Raw genomic sequence first — 20256 nt, forward strand, 5'->3', positions numbered from 1 at the left:
TCATATTTAGGCAACGTTTTACGCTAGGGTTGTTGGTATTAATATTTTTATTTGTATTATTATTATTATTGTACACGCTTATTTATGAAGCTCATATCGTTAGGCGAAAAATTCAATTAACAGTCTAAACGTGGGCAGGCGCCAGTCGTCCAAGTCGTGCGTGGGATGCAACTGCAAAATGCCACTGCAACTGCAACCCAAAAATGCAACTGCATTTTCCAGCTGCCCCAGACGAGTTGCATAATCCCCGCAAACCAAACCCACTTGCACTGATATGCAAAAAAAAATGAAATAGCTTTGATTATGATGGTAACTCAACTCTCTCTTTTGCCTGACAGGCTTTTCAAATTATGATTCGCAAACTACAGGTGAACCTATTTTTTGAACCGAAAAATATGTTCGCTAGATATATAATTCACTAAATGTCATTTTTGTCAAGGTTGCTGAAATATTTATTCCCTACCAATTAGCTCGCATTTCTGTCTGATAGTTGTTCGTGTTATTGATGTCTACCTGTTGTCTGAAAATTAGGGAAATGTCGCTTCAAATTAGAGCTGTCAACTATGGCATAAGATAAATTGAAATGCTTTCAAATCGCTCACATTTCACTTAAATTACGGCAGATAAGTTGGATATAGCCAAGCAGCTATATCTACTGACTCAGACATTGGAAAATAAATTCAATGCCAGACGCCAGCTCCCTATTTTACATACAGTATACATACATACATACTTGGTGGATGCCTCAACAAACCAATTTGAATCCCAGACCACGTACTTGGCGCGCTGTTCCTGCCGCTTCCTTTATTTCCATCGAACGTAAGTTGCCAATATTAAACGCTTCGATGGATTTTATGGAGCATAAACAGGAAATTTGAAGAAGAATGTCCAATTTGCCATGGCCAAAAGCGAAACAAAGACGCGGCGACAGCCCGAAAGAACTAAGAAGAAGCCCGGAAAAAAGGGGGAAAGAAAGTCGGGCCCAAGGATTGGCATTTTCTTTTGTCACTCACAGGAAACTCTCCATGGCAAATTGGCATTAGGAAAAGCGAGTGGAAATACCAGAAGGCAGAAAACTGTTGAAATTACTCCCCCCTTTCTCCAATGTCCAGCTGTCCTATTCATTGTGTTGTGTGTGTGTGTGTGAGTGCGGTCGCTGCAGAAACCATAAAACATTAATTTCAATTGGAACTGCTGCCAACGGAGGGATAGGTTTGGGATACGATGGGATAGCACAGGATGGGATCCATCCAATCGGCCATCCCGCACACATGTAACCCGAGTGGCAAATGAACTGCAATGCCAGAGTTTATGTTCACGCACAGCCGAGGTCAATGGAATATATACAAATAAATGAAAGATAATTTATATTTTTGTATATGATTTTGAGATGTTTTTTGAGTAACTCAAAACAGTTATCAAAATAAACTTATAAATATTACAAATTATATATTAGGGAAATCATTTACTACTCTTTTGTGAAGCGAATTTTCAATTGAATAATATAATAATAATATTTCAAAAACGTAGCTATTATTTCGGCCGCTGCTGTGCCTACATAAGCGGGCGGTGGTAATATGAAATTAATTTGTTAGACAACCACCGACAGCATAAACGGTAACCGAAACAACAAAAACCGCCTGGGAAAAGTTGCAGACCGCAGCAGCTGTTTGGAAAAGACAAACAACAACAGGACGTCACAGCATATGTTAATTAAAGAAGTGTTCGCTTGCAACACAGTCAACTTGGCCAACTCAATCGAGACCACTTTCACATTGCACATTTTGGCTCTAATCAAAGCAGCAGCGCGATGACTTGACACAATCTGGCATATGCATTTCGCCGCAATGTGTCAAAATCTGTCGGCGGCACTTAACCTGCACATAATTTCTGAATTTTCTGGATATTTTTGGAGAGCGCTTCCGACAGCTGCCAACTTCCGCTTAGTTTTGATTCAATTGCGGAAATATATACACACACATCTTTGGTTCTTAAGGCAAACTTTCTACGTGAAATCCTTGTCACTTGATGTGGACAAAGTGAAGTTGATTCGTTGGCAGATCCCCCAGGAATGGGCATCTGTTCGGTGGGACATCTGTCGGTGTTTTCCTCGACTTTCTTGGGGGGCGTGGTATCTTCGATGTGCCACTAAAGAGCCCATTCAAAACATGCCCAAGCGATTGTAAAATGCTAATAATAATTGAGGAAAAACTAGCCGCCGCTACAAAGTCTCGCTGGTTTGTGGGCACTTCCTGTAGGAGGTAGCGCATATGCTTTCGATAAATCATAAATTTATATTCTCCGGCGCTCTTTGACACCACGATTTATACACGATACTCGGGGAGCGGCCCTCTGCATTTCTTTTTTTTTTTATGCATTCAAGAACAACATCAACTTCAAAGGAGGGGCAGGAAAATGTGTGCGCCGCATCCGACTGTGAAATCCATGGATCAATTTGAAAGTTTAACAACTGGCCATTAGCACTGGGGCGAACTATTTCTCATTCTCATTTCCATCGTCGTTCTCATTTCGCTGTGAGCCCATAAAATATGGAAAATGAAATGAAATCCATATTTTTACTGCCAGGGGATTATGGTTTGTCAAAGCGCAGCGATGCATAAGTTCATAGAGCAGACTTGAAATGGAAAAAAAGGCAAAAAAAATATATATATAAAATAAAGGGATATTTACACAAACTACTGGGGCACACGTGCCCAAAGGAAAACTACCCTTCAAACGGAAAATTGGCACAGGGCCCGGATCATTACGAGTCTCGGAAAATGCATTTTAATCCAGCGCCCGGCAATCCCATCAGTGAATCACCCTGTCGCGATTGGGTAACTGATTTTTCCCCTTTGAAAGTGAAACAATATATCCAGATCGGTATGAATAGCAAAGTCCAAACATTTCGTAATAAAGCCAATTTGATACACGTATTTCAAATGTTGATAGATTGAGTTAGACTACCTTTATCGGGGGAATATTTTTTCATTTTTCAATTCAATACAGAGAATCCAATGTATTGAATATAAATAACCCATATAATCTCACTCCTCGCACAGAAACCATAAACTGGTTAAAATGTCAAGCCAAAAAAGTTTATTAAGCTGTTTAAAAAACACTTAGGGTGAGCACGAAGAGATTTCAATCATTGATAACTCAAATTACAAAAATTACTTTTCAATCAGAATCAAATTAGAAAATATTGTAACATGAATTCATACAAATTTTATTGATTTATTTTTTTATTTTATGATTTAAAATATTTAGTCGGAACTCTTTCTGCCATGAGGTTAGCAATAATAAGAGTGTTTTGCACTATAATATTGAGTTTAGAGATCTGCGGAGAAAGTATTACCCGACATACAAATGTCAAGTGTGAAGTATTGGACAAATCGTTTGCAGAATTCTCCATTTGTAAGCTCAATGTTTTGGGTCGTGGTATAATCGCAGAGAACGTGTACATCAAAATGCTGAAGCTTCCTATTCAAAAAATCAGTGTGAACTTTGCTGTCTATAAGAAGTTGTCGGGATACCATCCGTTTCTATTCAATGTCACCGTTGATTTCTGTCACTATATGAAACATCCCAATCCAATGAACATTTTTCACTACTTCTACACCGCTGTGAAGCCCTATAGTAATTTCAATCATTCTTGTCCTTATAACGTAAGTGAACGTATTTACGTATTAAATTCTGTTATCTCTTATAAGCAAAGATATCCTTTTATACTTTTCATAGCATGATATACTTGTAAAGGACTTTGTCTTGACCGATCAAATGTTCGCGAAAATTCCGCTTCCAACGGGAAACTACATGTTTAGTATTAAGTTGGCCACCGACAATGTGTGGAGAGCGGTCCTTAATACGTATTTTGACGTTAATGTGGAAAAGAAGAATTAAGTTAAATAAAATTTAAAGGTTCAATAAAAGCTTCGTTTATTTGTTTGTCTTGAGCTAGGAAGAAATAGACTTAAGTCGAGCAATGGAAATAGCATAAGTTGATAAAACAAATGCTGTGCGAAAACTTTGAACAAAAGATAAGAATTTAATTCCTCATACCACAAACCAAATATATATAGATGAAAATTCGTTTTAAGGGGTGAAAAGTTTGTTTTTCTCCTTGGCAAACTGCAAACGATTTTTCTAAAACGTTCGGACAGCTCGAGGCAACCGAAGTGCGTAGTTACACTGTTGAACACGTACTAGTTTCAAGCATTAAAAAGTTAACAAATTTGGGGCTTTGTTTCATTATTACATTACATTATTACAACAAACCTTGCTATCAGTTTAAAGTTCTTCATTTAGAATTATGTCCTAATATTTTCAAAAGCAATATATTTCTAAATTTCGCTGAGACTGCAATTCTGTTTTTGTGGTACTTGTTAAGTCAATTTTTGGCTTAACTTATTCTGAGATTTTTGTTAGAAGAAAAACATTTCAGCCACCTAGCTGATGAGTGTTTCTTTCTGATTGTCTGTTGGCTAACATTTACAATTTCATAATGCAAAAGTTTTTGCTGCGCAACAAGGAACGTCCTCCCTGTCGCTGGATGCCAAAGGACAAAGAAAAGGCAACGCCGGCAGCGGAAAAGCGCTCAACTTAGCCCAGCTTAGCGACTTTCCTCGGGCGGTGGGAAAATGCGAGAAAATGTGGGAGTCAGTGGGGGTGGAGCGGGACCCAGCATGTGGCCAAAGTCATTTGCCGGAGCAAGTGAAAAATGCCGCTGAGAAACCAATGAACTCTAGGTTCTGGGTGGGTGTGTATATGGGTTTTATTTCTATGTGCAGGCTGTTGAGCGGAAGACGTAAGGCGGCCATTTTGTTAGACAACAACAGTTAGGGCGGCCATTTTGCAAATGGCAGCAACAGGAAGAAGTCGAGGCCCCCGAAATGCCCCCACGTCATGTGTCAAATTAAAGGCAAATGAAATGATATATGTATGTATGCGCCAGAGGAAATTTCCCAGGTGGCCACCGCCCCGAAAACCATTTGATTGCTGCAATTAAATGTGCCAGGCAAATGGAATGGATGAGCAGACCGAAGCAGCCACTCCCAAGATTACCCATTTCTTTCCGGCCTTTTGCGATGGTCATGCAAAAAACTCGTTTGTCCTCGAATAATTGAACATTCGCCCAGTTAGATGGCGAGTAAAATTCAATTTCGGCTCCGTTTGCCCAGCAATCAAGCAACTCTTTTATGCGCTGACTCTGGCCTCAGCCCTAAATAAACACCACACACATAGTCGGACCTCCGAAGGTGTACAGTGGAACTTCGTTTCAGTCAAATCTCATAAAGTTACATAGCTACAAGCTTTTTCAATCAATTAGAAAAGGTGTTTAAAGCATTCCCATATTTGAAGTGAAATATGCCTTAACAAATACAATTCATAATAATAATAGATTAAAATAATGATAGGTATACTTCTAGCAAACGTTATCTAAAGTTAAGTCCACTGAGACTCCACTGTATGTGGCGCGTGCCTGGGCCAAGTTATTGACCGATAGTTGTGCCTGCTAACTGGCGACGCTCCGACCGGACAGTCGCCTCCGTCGCCGTCGTCGTCGTCGGTTGCCTTAATTAAAACATCACACATAGAAGCAGAAAGGCAGCCATTCGTGGGGACAACTTGAGACGTGGTCAAACCTCGGGGTAAGCCGCTTAAGTTGCCCTTTCCTTGCGGCTGCCACGTTTCGTCATTATGCTAAAGCCCCCTGATCCGACCTTTTCCCTTGCCGGCAATCTTATCACAGACGATCGGCGCTGAATGCCTGGAAATTGATTTATAATTTCCAATGGCAGACCGCGCTCTTTGACACACATCGATAAAGTAGAGTTATCAACATGGAGCTTTTGTAGCGACCCGAGTGCTGTGTGGTCTTCATATGCCACATACTATGTATATATGCTATATCATATCTTATCGGTCATGTAATCGAACACCGTTTATCGATTCCATGTAACTGGTGGATGGGGGAAGTCGTTAACATATAGGAATCGAGGTTATGCTGCCCATATTACATTTATTTCCAATTAATTTTATGTATGTGTATCAATTACTAATTGGTTTGTATTTCGTTCTCTTCTCTTTACAGGTATGAAACTAAAAGGCACATGCTTTTGACCTGTAATAAGTTCCCAAAAAACAAAAAGTTATGCACTTAAGGTTTATATAGCTTCAAGTTTGCCACTTATATGAGGAAAAAACTCTTTGAAAACGTGGAAACCTTATGCTTTTGGCTGTGGAAAGCTAAGTTAAGCTGCGAGTCGAGTGAACTTGATCCTGCTAGTTAAACACATACATTTTCCGAACGATTTTCCATTTAATCTCCACTCGACAGCAGCTGCAACGCTATCATCAACATCATCATCGCCATCATGGAAGAAGTAGAAGGGATCCATTGAGGCACGAACTCATTGAATCTGACGCGTCATAAACTGCTGAAGGCTTAACTCTGTACTCTCCATTCAATGAATTTCCTTTTGTTGGAAAAACTCGCAGGTTAGGGAAAACAAAAGCCGCGCGCTGAAAGGAAAATGAGAAGGGAAAGAGATGGAAAGATCTCAATAAGCTGCTGCACATTGATTGAAATCGAAGACGGTAACGAGTAAACGTGGAATGACACAACCTGAATTCCATGATGGCCATAATTACGATGAAGATGATGATGACGATGATATAACTGGGGCCAACTCCCAGCAGCATTTAAGGCGAAATGCATTTGAAAGCCATCTTGCGAATGCCACTCGTACTTCACCAGTCGACTTTGGCTAGTTACACAGTCGAGAACAACAAAAGCAACAGTTGAAATTGAATAAAACATGAAGTTTTTGAGGCGTAGCTAAGATGACGATGACTGCATTCCAGGAAATGCCTCCAGAAGTCTGCGTGCCTACCTCTTGGCTTGATAAAACTTTAATTAACTTGAGGAATGAATCGAGATGGAGCGAACGAATAGCTCCCTGTTTTCCCCTCCAACAAGTAAACAAAAGTCAAGCCAAGATTTTGCTTGCCAAAACCCAGGGAAAAAAGTCAGCGTTTATTACTTGGCTTAAGCATTATTATAGCCAGCAGCAAATTAGCTGCAGAAGAAGGTATATTTTCTTGGGAACCTGCAACAGAGTTGCTGTCATCGTCACTGGTTTTTTGTGTGTTTGCATAGCGAGTCTTTTGTGAGCAGGAGGCTTTCACAGCCTGCGGCACTTTTGCTGCCAAGGAGCAGGAACAATAAGGAATAGTTTATTTCGTAATGCCCCCCATATCTAGCCATCTACATATCCTATTTTGTGGCGGCGCTTCACACGCAATGTAGGCAAAAAAAAAGACGGGAGCCTGAAAGGAAAAGAAATCTCTTCTGCATAATAAAATTTGTTGCTCCGAAATGAAGTGGAGCAAGCCCTTAGATGATTATCGGATTGCTGCAGACAGCTTTATGGCACACACACACACACACTTTGGTTGTAATTTGAGTACTTCATTTCCAGGACAAAAGGCGCAAATCTCCTGACTGTTCCTTTCTTCTCTGTAGTTTTGCGCAGAATTTCAGGGGCAAAAAAAAGGAAAGGTGGGAATCTTTTGTGTGTGCGGCATGTTTACAACCTCGAAGGGAACGAAACTACTTTACTCCAGGGCCGAGAACGCTATGTTTTATTTACAAATGGAGGAGTAACGCTCTCGAGGATTATGGAATGGGTTCACTGCAAGCCCATAAATTAGCAGCCAAACCGCAATAGCTCAATGACAAAGCGCCAAAGAGACAGTCTGCGGTGGAAGGGGATAAATTGGGGTTGGACTTACATAAATCCTGCTCGAACCCCATAGCCATTAGGTGTTTGATGGCTGCTTGTAATTAGCATAATTGAAATGTAGCCACAGAAACCGGGGTTCGCAACGGGGTGAAAAGTAAAGTCATCAATTTGATTGCCTTTTGCCTGGCCATTGAACTGAAACGGCATGAAATGTCAAGCGCCATGCAGATAAAAAATGGAATCAAAATCAAAGCTGCTACCCACTCCATTCAAAATCTCCATTGATGTTTTCACTTGATGCGACAATTTCCATGAACCTGCCCAGACAGACCAGACTAAATTTAGACCCATCTAATGGGGAACATGGTTTCGGTGTGGGTGTAATGCCACGCCCCAAGCCAAATTGGACCAGAAACTGGGGGGTGTGTTTCGGTATTCGTTATGCAGAGGGTGGGTATGCAGAGGAGGGCATGGCCACCATCCAATGCAGAACCTAATGGCCGAGCAGACGTTTATAATTATATTTGTGCAGCTTTTCGGACCTATGTACAACGGTTGGGTTGGCGAAAATGGGATTCAGGATGCGGCATTGCGGCTTTGACTTTATCCTGTAGCTTTTGAATTTGAATCTCTGTTGCTTTTCAAAGTCACGGCCCTCGTTTCTCATCCGTCTGTCTGTCTGTCTGACTGACATTTTATTTTTTTAACACACCGCCACTCAACATAAAAGGTTTCCAGCCCCTGGGCAGCTTTTCACTTAATTTTTTTTCTCTGTCCCTCTTTGGTCTTGCCATTTTGTGGCTTAGTTAGTGGGCCGAGTGAAAAGTGTCGCATAAGGTGTTAATCAAAACGAAGAAAGTGACAGTCAATCGAGCGGAAAACTGTGGTTAGGTGGGAATTGCTTTATGATCAAAAGAGAAAATTGTGTGTTCAGCCGACTAACTCTAAGCAAATGTCAGCTAAATTTACAAATTAACAAAGTTATCACAATAAATAGCTAAAGGAATCATAAAAATATCTATAAGAACGTTCATCGTAGTTTCAGATAGTTGAAAGCATCTTATATTATTCAGTTCTCTTAGCTGTTGAGCAATTTCATGATTAATTCTATTCTATTACTTAACCTTTTAACTAAATCGAATGCATATGGATACTTACCTAACCCTCTCTTGGGATGCATTATTATTCCGAGTGCTATACACTTTAATCTCTTCTCCCTGTGCGATCCTCGCTAGCCAATTAAATATTCATCCAATTTGGTTTAATTTTTTGCTTTCATTTCCCCTGCGCATTTTGCACTTTGGCCAACGTGAGCAATGCGATTTTCTTTCGTTTTTCCTTCGGGGTAACTCCTGCAATAAAATAACCAGCCAGTGGGGGTGGGGAGTTGGGTGAAAGGAAGGAGCAACTGCCTCCATGGCGAATTCACACGCACGTGGGTGGAAAAGGGGTCAATGCAGTCGTTGGCGATGCAGTTTCCGTTCGCAGCAATTTTATTTATTTTTCTTCTTTCCCTACTCTTTCCTTTTCTGCACTTTTTTTTTGTGCATACATTTGCGTTTTCCTTCTTATTTCCTTTTTTTTTTTTTGAGGAGTGGGGAATGGGGCCTGGAGTTTGGAGGTGAACTAACCAAACGGAAAATCAACATTGGCAAGCCAATCGATGGCGGACGGATGCCCAGCTCTTCGCCCGAAGTCGATGTTGCTGCAACTGCTGCTGCTGCTGCAACTGCCGCAGTTGCAGTTGCGACTTTAGGCGCTGCTGCAGTGGCGAGTGCAGCCTGTGGCCATTTTTCGAGTCGCGTGAGCGTGCGATGCGCATTTCGATAGTGGGGCACAAAATGCAAATGCAGCCAAGATTTTAGTTGTCGATTTTCGGCTTAGTGTACCCTGGATTTTCCAAGTGGAGAAGGGGTATTGTGTTTTGGCGAAGGTTAAAGCCTTTTAGAGTAGTAACGAATTCAACGCAAGGAATTTCGTTACCAAGACGAATTCTAATTGCTAGCTTATGCTGTTTTCCGAGTGTTATTATAAAGATATTTCTAATTATTATACCTTTTGCTTCAAGTACTGAGTATATAGGATACCTTTTCGTTAGGACAGGCTCGTACCTTATCCTCTGTCCCATCTCGTTTCGTTGTTCCCGGCTAGCTGCGTCATTTGCGAACACCCGCCCGCATCTGGCTTATTGGCACATTTAACCCTTAGTTTGCGAGCCGTGCATAAATTTGGCCAGCGATAAGGTGACCAGTTTGGAGCCTCGGCCTGCCCAATTTAACCTTAAAAGGTGCTACCATTAGTTGGCTCTAATGGCCTCCCCGCTGTCGCTGCGATCGTCGTCCGCAGATATGCGAATATTTTTGCTCATTTTGTTTGTCTCCTCAAATATTTTCTGTTTGCCTGAAAATCGCCTGACTGGCAAATGGAAATTTCTGGCTAATTGTGCGCCTCTCTTGCGTGCTGCTGGCTCCTTTTTAGGGAGTTTTCTCCTCTTTTGGCCATATGCTAATTTGATTGGCTTCTCCGCTGGCTCTGCTGTTTGATTGGAAATCATGTGAGTGTACTGAAATTTAAATAGATGATTTTCCCAGGCCTGTTGATTTGGTTTTAAGTGTAAGAGGCGTCTAAAAAAGTTATAATAGTGAGAGAATGGCTCTCCATGGAAAGCTGAGTTTCCTTTCAGTGTATCTAATTTTTCCTCACCTTGCACAAAACTGTCATGTCTTTCCTGGTCAGGCATTTTTCACTAGACCGATGTTTACAAAGTCCTCACCACCGAACTGCTAATTTTTTATCGACCAACATAGTGCAATTTGCATACGGCAAAAGCGAGTTGTGTTTATACTTTAGTTTAAAGGAGCCGGAGAGACTGTCGCCATCTAAGCCTGCTCTGCTCCTTCTTTGGGCTTTATCGTCTGTAAACGAAAATCGTAAAATATGCTAATTCATTGGGGGATCATAAATATTCATGTAGCGATAGCCATAGCCTCTCCCTCGCCTTCTGCGTCCACGGATGCGGATCACTTTTTCACTCAAAGCGATGGCAAGAGCTACAAAGTGCATCAAATTCATTTTGAAATTTTCAAAAATTTCCCCTCTTCTTTTTTCGTTTGATTGTCGTTAATCTTATGTAAATGCCTGCTGCGTGACTTGTCGAGTTGATTTTGTGGGTCCGGTGCAACAATTAAACTCAATTAAGCCATTTTTCTCCATTTTTCCATCTTCGGACGCAGAGCTCCAATTTTTTAAAGTGGAATTTCTAGGAAAACGAACGCACAAATCTGACTGAAATATAATTGTTTAATTTGATTCAATGAACGCGTCCAGCGTAATTACGGAAATGGCAAACTCAATTGAAAAACAAAATTTGTACAATATGTTTGCTCAATTAAAGCAAATCAACTCTTTTTTTTCCAGCTTCAACTTGCTGTTTTTCCCTTTTTTTTGTGTTTACTTTAATTTGCCAGCCGCAAAAAAAGGATTTTCACGATGAAAAAGCCGGTGAAAACTTTGAGTTGGGGCGTTGAGTTTGGGGGGAGTTTTTCAAATAATGCAAAAAGGGTTCGTTTCCTGTTGCCGTTTTTTGTTTTGTTCTAGCAGACAAAGGCCAACAACAGTTTGGCTAAAATGCATAAGGTAAAGGTTTACAAAAAAGTACCATGAAATAATAATGTGCATTTCCTAAGCTTCCAAGGGCTCACGAAACTTGCATTTGCACAAAAGTTGAGGAATTATCTTTTGTTTTTGAGCCACACAGAGTGTCGATTTTCAAGTGCAGAATAATTATAATAATGATAATGCACATAAATCCGCAACTTCATAATTAATTGAACTCGTTCGCCATCGCAAAATGCAAATTAATTTCTCTTCGCAATTGCAGTTTAATGAAATGCCACTTCAAATCGAGTCTTTTGTATATAATTGGTTTAATTTATTAATTATGGATTTTTTCGAGCATGTGTTGTGGTGTGAGTGCACGGGGCGTGGCCCCGCCCCCGCCCCCACTGTCATAATTAAAAGCGTCCAATAGATAACGAGAAATGGAAAAATGCATGGAAAGTCGGCACTAAAAAAGAGGGAAATAAAACCAATTGACACAATTTTTTTGGGAGCAGCGATAGCCTCTTTTCCCCTCCGACTTTCGAAATTGTATCTCCCTTTCTCTATTTATCTGCTGCCAAAGAGGCGTACAATAAAAATCAATTCGAGCAATAAAGTTTTTAATTGGATTCAGCTCCCTGCTGCTGCGAAGAAGCCATAAAAATCGAATAGTAGCTAGATGTCTCCATTTGATTTAGAACTATACATTCTCCTCCCCCTTTATAATTGTTAAATAAGCTTTAAAATTCCTGAAATTTATTGCAACCCCTTGTCCAAAAATGCGGGTCTGTTCCTCGAAATTGAGTTGCATTAAAGAAAAAAAAAGTGAGAACAAAAGGGTTGAAAAGTGCAGGTAGCAGTTGAACTGCAGCTGCCTGTAAGTGAATTCACTCGAATTCAAGATTTCATGCAGCTCAGTTCACCTTGACAGTTGACAGGGGTTAAAAAGGGGTATATAATACAGGGTATATACAGTAAATTATATAGATCAATTACGCATCCATTTCTTGTCTTTATGCCTGCATGTTTGTCTTAACAGCTCCTAAAAGCTGGCCATAAACAAAAGCTGGCAATTCGAAGGGCAGACGGGGAGAAAAGGAGAATTTCATCAAGTGAAATGTGCAAGTAAATAAAAAAGAGTTGAGGTTCTGCTCCATCAGGCCAAGACCCCAAAAGCAATAACCATAAAAGCCACACGTTGAGTCTGAAATACTCGAATAAAATGTGAAATACAAGGAACACTCACGCGGGAGCAGCAGAGGATTGGAGTGGAGAGGAGGCAGCAGCAGGGTTGTTAAGTAGTTTACCCTAATAGAGTTGAGTCGAGTTAATATGAAAGCCGAAACCCACATAACTTTGCTTCAACTTTGGCTCAGAATTGCAGGCAGGAATTGGGCGGAAACAGAGCGAATAAATGGCAGGCATACTTCTGTGAAATTCCTGGCCAAAAGCGGCTAAGTTCACGAGCGGTCAGCGGGACTATGGTAATGTGATTCCCAGCCGCAGGGGAAACAGTCCAACAGTCCAGCAGTCCAGAGCAGCAGGTGCAGTCTGGATCCTAAGTGCAGAGGTCCTGCCTGACTCATCGCACGCTGAATTGCAATGAAATGTAATGTGTAATTCATGACGCAAGATTTTTCAGTATGTACAGCTGAATAAATCTCGTAAATTAAGTCATCATTCCAGCGGCATTTAACTCACGCTGCTCTACGTCGAAACTCGATGTCTAATTAAGGTTGTTCTTCTCGTTTATATATAATTTATTTCGTCCAGTGATGACTCTGAAAATGTCTGCCTAGGCTTTTAACATTGTTGTAAGATTTATCTTGAATAAAGATTAAAGGCGAATATTTACACAGCTCAAAAAGATGTGCTAAAAATTATCAATAAAAAAAAAACAAATTAATATAATTTGCTATTGCCAGTTTTTGGCTAATACTCCCAAGCTTTTAATGGCTAAAAGTCTCAGCTCTTCCAGATTTTCTGTCTGTATCACCTTTATCCTCGGCATCTAAGCCTTTGAGGATATCATGCAACGAGCCCCTTGCATTGCCCGATTTTTCTTTCAGGAATGTTGGGTTATTCATTGGCAGGTCCTGCCGCCACCCTCCGGTGTCCCGGTTCATTCAGTTGGCCCTCCATCCCGTCGAGCCCAGGCAAAGTGGAAATGCAAATATTTGCGTGCCTCCGGCGACCCCTTTGCAATTTCCTCCGACTCTGCCCCTGCCTTTGCCACTGCATGCCTTCGAGAGAGAGTTGGCCTTTGTAGCCTCAATTATTCAGCCATGTTTACAAGTTGACAGATTGCAGAAGCTGCCGTTCCTCGAGTGGAGGCACACTCCGGTAAACTGGGGGCGTCCGACTTGAGCCGCAGCGCAAACCACCCATTCGACTGTGCCAACCCCACTCGGAAAAAATCACAATAACCAAAGTATTCTAGTTCCATAAGGAATTGTGTAAGATTGTAAAGATATATATATAAAAGTTATAGGACTTCATCATCCAATTTGGGGTGTTCTCCATCTTGGATAAAGTAATTTTAATTCGCAAGTGTACCAAGAATACATATATTTAATCTTTCTCAGTTAATATATACAAAATACTATATATTTATAAAGCGTATCTGTACATAATCCCATAAATAATTTTAAGGATGCTTTCTTTTATATTTCTTGCAGTGCATTAATATCAACCACTTTGTGCATTTTTTTGCAGCGCTTTCGTTCACCTTGGAGCCCCAGGATGCCGTTGTGCCCGAGGGCCACTCGGTGCTGCTCCAGTGTGCGGGCACTGCATCCACGGGACGCGGAGGCAAGAGCAAGGCCAGCTCACCCAGCTCAGTGAGCATTCGGTGGCGAGGGCCTGATGGGCAGGACCTGGTCATCGTGGGCGATACGTTTCGCACCCAGTTGAAGAATGGATCACTGTACATCAGCTCCGTTGAGGAGAACCGTGGACTGACGGGAGCCTACCAGTGCCTGTTGACTGCCGAGGGCGTGGGCAGTATACTCAGTCGACCCGCACTGGTGGCCATTGTCCGACAGCCAGATCTGAATCAGGACTTCCTGGAAACCTACCTGCTGCCAGGTCAGACGGCCTACTTCCGTTGCATGCTGGGCGAAGCCAACTGGCAGGAGGGCGTTAAGCACTCGGTGCAGTGGCTCAAGGATGACCTGCCACTGCCTGTGGACAAGTTGCGCATGGTGGTGCTGCCCAACGGAGCGCTGGAGATCGACGAAGTGGGTCCATCGGATCGCGGATCCTATCAGTGCAACGTGACTTCGGGCAGTTCCTCCCGGCTAACCAGCAAAACGAACTTGAACATTAAGAAACCCAGTGACCCCGGTGCCGATAACTCAGTGGCTCCATCATTCCTTGTGGGTCCTTCGCCCAAAACCGTGAGGGAGGGCGACACCGTCACCCTGGACTGTGTGGCCAATGGAGTGCCAAAGCCGCAGATTAAGTGGCTGCGAAATGGCATGGATCTGGATTTTAACGACCTGGACTCACGCTTCTCCATCGTTGGAACGGGTTCGCTGCAAATCTCCAGTGCCGAGGACATTGATTCAGGGAACTACCAGTGCCGGGCCAGCAATACGGTGGATTCTCTTGATGCTCAGGCCACGGTGCAGGTACAGGAACCACCCAAGTTCATCAAGGCGCCCAAGGATACGACTGCCCACGAGAAGGACGAACCGGAATTGAAGTGCGATATCTGGGGCAAGCCAAAGCCCGTCATTAGGTGGCTTAAGAACGGAGATCTCATAACGCCCAACGACTATATGCAACTGGTGGATGGTCACAATCTGAAGATCCTCGGACTCCTCAACTCCGATGCTGGGATGTTCCAGTGCGTGGGCACCAATGCCGCCGGCAGTGTCCATGCTGCAGCTCGTCTGCGGGTTGTCCCGCAAGGAGGTGAGTGGACTATCTGGAGATGTAACCAAAGTAGAACTAGCTCGGTGTCCAGTATTTGTGCAGCTTAAACAATTGGCGCCTCTTGGAGGCCTGTAAATTGACCCAACGAAATTCAAAGCCGAAAACCCCAACTCCCCCGTCTCACTTTGTTGTACAAATAACCTTTCATTCATCCTGCTTTTGTAAAATAATTTCCTATGCTTCTATGTGTGTATTGTTTGTATAGTGATAAATTAAATTACTCGGATTATTTGATCTTAAAATATGGAAATCTCTTTTGTGTGTGCTTAACAATTGTAACAGTTCTTAATTAAGTCTTGTACTTTATGTTCAGAAAGTATTAAACTTGTTTACCATTCAGCAGTTTTAATGCACACATAATTTAAATAGGTTTAAACAATCGGCTTAAGTGAAGTGAATAAATTATTGATTGAGCACACAAGAGAGATTTCAGCACACATTATCAATATTTAACCACACGAAATGAATTTTATTAATTTCGAATATAATTTATTAACTTATTGTTTATTTCCTTTGTTCTTTTATTTCCTTTTTCCACGCCTCATTTCCATTTAATATCACCCCAATCACAACCATCCAACCACCAACAAATCCCACTCCCAAAGTGAAAATCAAAAAACGAAAATCCCAAGGCCACTCCACCAAATCCCTCCAGACCTTTGACAATCTGACCAAGCGTCGCAAACCCTTCAATTCGGGTGAGCAGCTGCGAACCAAGTCCGGCGGGAGTTTTCCCTTTCCGGACGAGGACGATGACCTAGACGACAATGACGCCGGTACGACACGACTAAGGATCCCATCTGGAAAGCTTCCCAAATTTGAGCAACCGCTCAACGACCGCAGATTCAATATACTGAACGCGGGTAGTGCTTTGCCGCTGGAGAACCAATCGAAGAGTTACGAGGACGATGACGACGACTATGACGAGGACGATCCAGCTAAGGAGGCTCTCCTGGAGGCCTACAAACAGGGCGAGGACGCACATAAAATACTGGACTCCTGGCAGCAGGCCAAGAGCAAGAAATCCCAGCAGCAAAAACAATCCCCTGCTTCCCCAGACTCCCCCGAACAGGATCCGAGTGTTCCGCATCCAGGTGGCAAGCCGTTGGACAGCGGACTCCAGGCCCGATTGCCCAGCCAGCCGCGCGATCTGGTGGCGCAGATAGTGAAGTCCCGATTCGTGACCCTCAGCTGGGTGGAACCACTCCAAAACGCCGGCGATGTGGTCTACTACACGGTCTACTACAAGATGAACAACAGCGAGAGGTGAGTGGCGGGAAATCATCGCATTACCCGCATAATTGCCATCCGCTCCATTAGTCAGCAATTAGCAGAGATTAACCCTGTTTGCATAGTTAGCCCATCGCCTAACGACTTCATCTCCTCAGCGAAGCGGAAATGATTTAGCTTTCGATTCAATCTAACTTTCTGTCTGGATTCCATCCTGTGGCCATTTCCTCACCGCCCTTAAGCAAGGTGTTTGAGTGTGAAATCGGAATTTTGTTCAGAAATATGTAGCCTTCCGAAAAATAACATAATTTAAGTCATGTTTTTGTTGATAATTTGGCTAGAAGCAACAGAGAATACAAAACAATTTAATATTATCTATTTAGAAAATATCTAATAAACTTTATGTGTCGAACCCTTTTAGGGAACAAAAAATGGTTACCAAGTCCCATGACGACCAGCAGGTCAATATTCAATCTCTGCTGCCCGGCAGAACCTATCAGTTCCGAGTGGAGGCCAATACAAATTTCGGCAGCGGTGCATCTTCTGCTCCCCTAGAAGTTAGTACCCAACCGGAGGTGAACATTGCAGGTCCGCCGCGCAACTTTGAAGGCTATGCACGCAGTCACAAAGAGATTTACGTCAAATGGGAAGAGCCCACGGTGACCAATGGAGAGATACTCAAGTATCGAGTGTACTATTCCGAGGTGAGATACAAAAGACAACAAATACTATAAACATGAAGCTCACATTCCGATCTATTCTATCTTACAGAACGACAGCGGTGCCGATTTATATCACGATAGTACTGCTTTAGAAGCAGTTCTTACCGAGTTGCGTCCCCACACGGATTACGTGATTTCAGTAGTGCCTTTTAATCGAAACGGAATGGGGGACTCCTCAGCGGAGATACGTGTTAAGACGTTTTCCTCCACGCCGTCGGAACCCCCTAATAATGTTACTCTTGAGGTGACCAGCTCCAGCGTAAGTAGATTACCAAATATACAGGCCCGACCCATTTAACGTATCTAATTTATTTTCAATCCAGTCCATTACCGTCCACTGGGAGCCGCCTGCAGAGGAAGATCGCAATGGCCAAATTACAGGCTACAAGATTCGCTATCGCAAGTTCAAGGATGCACCGCAGGTGAAGAGTACTCCTGCCAATATTCGTTACTTTGAGTTGAGCAACTTGGACCGCAATGCCGAGTACCAGGTGAAGATCGCTGCAATGACAGTGAACGGTTCCGGACCCTTCACGGAATGGAATCGTGCTAACACTTTGGAGAACGATCTGGACGAGACTCAAGTTCCGGGCAAACCAATTTGGATTAGCATTCATCCTGGAGCCAACAACATTGCCCTGCATTGGGGTCCCCCACAGCATCCGGAAATCAAGATACGCAACTACGTGCTGGGCTGGGGCCGTGGCATTCCCGATGAGAACACCATCGAGCTAAAGGAGACTGAGCGCTATCATATACTCAAGAATCTAGAGTCCAATATGGATTATGTGGTGTCGCTAAGGGCTCGAAATGTTAAAGGTGACGGTCCGCCTATATATGACAACATTAAGACACGCGACGAGGAGCCCGTGGACGCACCTACTCCACTAGAGGTTCCGGTGGGTCTGCGAGCCATCACCATGTCCAGCTCCTCGATTGTGGTCTACTGGATTGACACGATGCTGAACAAAAATCAGCATGTAACAGATAATCGCCACTATACGGTTAGCTATGGCATCACGGGATCCAATCGCTATCGCTACCACAACACCACGGATCTCAACTGCATGATTAATGATCTGCGACCCAATACGCAGTATGAGTTTGCAGTTAAGGTGGTCAAAGGACGAAGGGAGTCCTCCTGGTCGATGTCTGTGTTGAATAGTACATATCAGAATGTTCCTGTTACCCCGCCTCGAGAGGTTACTGTGCGCTTGGATGAGCTTAATCCGCCCACTGTGATCGTCCAGTGGATACCTCCGAAACATACTCTTGGTCAGATTACCGGATACAATATTTACTACACCACCGACACCACGAAAAGAGATCGCGACTGGTCAGTTGAAGCATTTGCCGGCGAGGAAACTATGCTCATGCTACCGAATCTGAAACCTTACACCACGTACTACTTTAAAGTTCAGGCTAGAACTACCAAGGGGGCTAATAATGCTCCTTTCTCGGCTCTGGTATCGTACACCACAAGTGCAGCCGTTACCATGCAGGAGCCCGACACCATAGCCAAGGGAATCGACAACGAGAAGCTGCTGTACATAATTATAGCAGCTACAGCTGTAGTGTTGCTTGTGGTGCTCTTGGGCGTCCTATTGCTCTGCCGACGTAAGCCACAATCTTCGCCAGAACATACTAAGAAGAGGTGGGTCTCTCTAAACAATATCTTCAACAACCTTTTCTAAACTTTATGCACTTGCAGCTATCAAAAGAACAATGTTGGCGTGCCCAAGCCACCAGATCTATGGATACACCACGATCAAATGGAGCTCAAAAACATAGATAAGGGCTTGCACACAGTGACACCCGTCTGCAGCGATGGAGCCTCGAGCAGTGGTGCCCTCACCCTGCCACGATCAGTGGTGCACAGTGAATACGAGGTGGAGACGCCAGTGCCCGGTCATGTGACCAATTCTCTGGACAAGCGGTCCTATGTGCCAGGATATATGAGTGAGTGGCAGCAAGCTCTTTGTAAGATACCTGAATATTAAAGACACATTTCTTCAACAGCCACATCAATGAACGGAACGATGGAGCGACCTCAGTACCCGCGCACCCAGTACAGCCACCAAAATCGTTCCCACATGACCATGGAGGCTGGCCTCTCCCAGCAGAGTCTCACCCAACCGCAAAGCAACTCGATGGCTCAGACCCCAGAGCATCCTTATGGCGGCTACGATGCCAACTTCTGGTGAGTACAGTGTGCGGTGCTTTAGTAGGATATTTTAGCTTTCGGCTCTCACATTGGCAAGTGCACACAAATTTCGGAGATAGAAATTCCAAAAAATTCCCCTAGTTTTTAATTTACGCTGCGAAAATACCAAGATACGAGAATGTGCCCGAGGACTCGTTGGGGAAGGATCGATCCCAGTGTGGAGGTCAACTTGGTGCACGGACCGTCGAGCAAGGTTATCAAGCTTGACAACCAAACGCTGCCACGGCGTGTCGAGCAGCAGCTCCTTCTAATGGCCTCACCATCGCCGTTCCTCAATTTTATGAACAAATTTCGCTTGGACGAGATCCTGATTAACCATCAGTACAAGGGCGTCTACAGCATGCGCACCGCGGCCACCATTACCGAGCTGGCCATCTACACGTGGAACGTGATGTCCATCTCCGATCGACAGCCGTACATTCGGTTGGCCCGGTTGGCGCAGCAGATTCAGCAATCGCGGAAGCTGCGCTTTCTGGGCCACAGCAGTCGGTCGGTGAACAAAAGGAATCCACAATGACCCATTGTTGTTTAGGACAGTCTTGGTTTTTGTAGCATTGAAAAGTTTTGAATAAATATAAATTCTCCAATTAAATTTTATGCTTTTCTCTTTATACGTTACAGCAACGCGGGAAATGCAGCTGCAGGCAATGGCTGTGTGTCCACCATTGAAAGTTCTAAGCGTGGCCATCCTCTAAAGAGCTTCAGTGTGCCGGGTCCACCACCCACTGGCGGAGCCACCCCAGTTACCAAGCATAGTGAGTATTTTGAACAGACCAATCAGACTAAAATCAGA

The 20256-nt window shown here is 43.3% G+C and overlaps 3 protein-coding genes across 5 annotated transcripts in view; all 3 read left to right on the plus strand.

Moving 5' to 3' along the window:
- The window catches only part of LOC6734182 (neogenin), a 40356-nt gene that overhangs the window by 18777 nt on the left and 1323 nt on the right, over positions 1 to 20256 (plus strand). The window contains exons 2-9 of one of the 3 annotated variants that reach the window (XM_016167921.2): positions 14064 to 15266; positions 15893 to 16553; positions 16939 to 17221; positions 17289 to 17498; positions 17563 to 18893; positions 18951 to 19198; positions 19259 to 19439; positions 20085 to 20218. In XM_016167921.2, coding sequence (XP_016027191.1) covers positions 14064 to 15266; positions 15893 to 16553; positions 16939 to 17221; positions 17289 to 17498; positions 17563 to 18893; positions 18951 to 19198; positions 19259 to 19439; positions 20085 to 20218 — 4251 coding nt within the window. The remainder of the gene's footprint in view (positions 1 to 14063; positions 15267 to 15892; positions 16554 to 16938; positions 17222 to 17288; positions 17499 to 17562; positions 18894 to 18950; positions 19199 to 19258; positions 19440 to 20084; positions 20219 to 20256) is intronic. The other 2 variants (XM_016167923.2, XM_016167922.2) reach the window with 2 other exon arrangements.
- On the plus strand, positions 3187 to 4234 carry LOC6734181. The gene is made up of 2 exons (XM_016167920.3): positions 3187 to 3686; positions 3742 to 4234. Exons 1-2 carry the CDS (start codon positions 3288 to 3290, stop codon positions 3901 to 3903), a joined length of 561 nt encoding a protein of 186 aa, XP_016027194.1. The 5' UTR covers positions 3187 to 3287; the 3' UTR covers positions 3904 to 4234.
- Positions 19468 to 20055, plus strand: LOC27209264. The gene has a single exon (XM_016184722.3). The coding sequence runs from the start codon at positions 19582 to 19584 to the stop codon at positions 19978 to 19980; it is 399 nt and encodes a 132-aa protein (XP_016027195.1). The 5' UTR covers positions 19468 to 19581; the 3' UTR covers positions 19981 to 20055.

The sequence above is a fragment of the Drosophila simulans genome, chromosome 2R (genome assembly GCF_016746395.2).
Source record: "Drosophila simulans strain w501 chromosome 2R, Prin_Dsim_3.1, whole genome shotgun sequence".
Taxonomy (NCBI): Eukaryota; Metazoa; Arthropoda; class Insecta; order Diptera; family Drosophilidae; genus Drosophila; species Drosophila simulans.

What these genes read in the sequence shown, in the direction of transcription:
- LOC6734181 (XM_016167920.3), top strand. Translation starts at nt 3,288, where the DNA reads ATGAGGTTAGCAATAATAAGAGTGTTTTGCACTATAATATTGAGTTTA. An exon ending in ACGTAAGTGAACGTATTTAC is followed by an intron (nt 3,687 to 3,741) that starts GTATTAAATTCT and finishes TACTTTTCATAG; the next exon opens with CATGATATACTTGTAAAGGA.
- LOC27209264 (XM_016184722.3), top strand. Translation starts at nt 19,582, where the DNA reads ATGTGCCCGAGGACTCGTTGGGGAAGGATCGATCCCAGTGTGGAGGTC.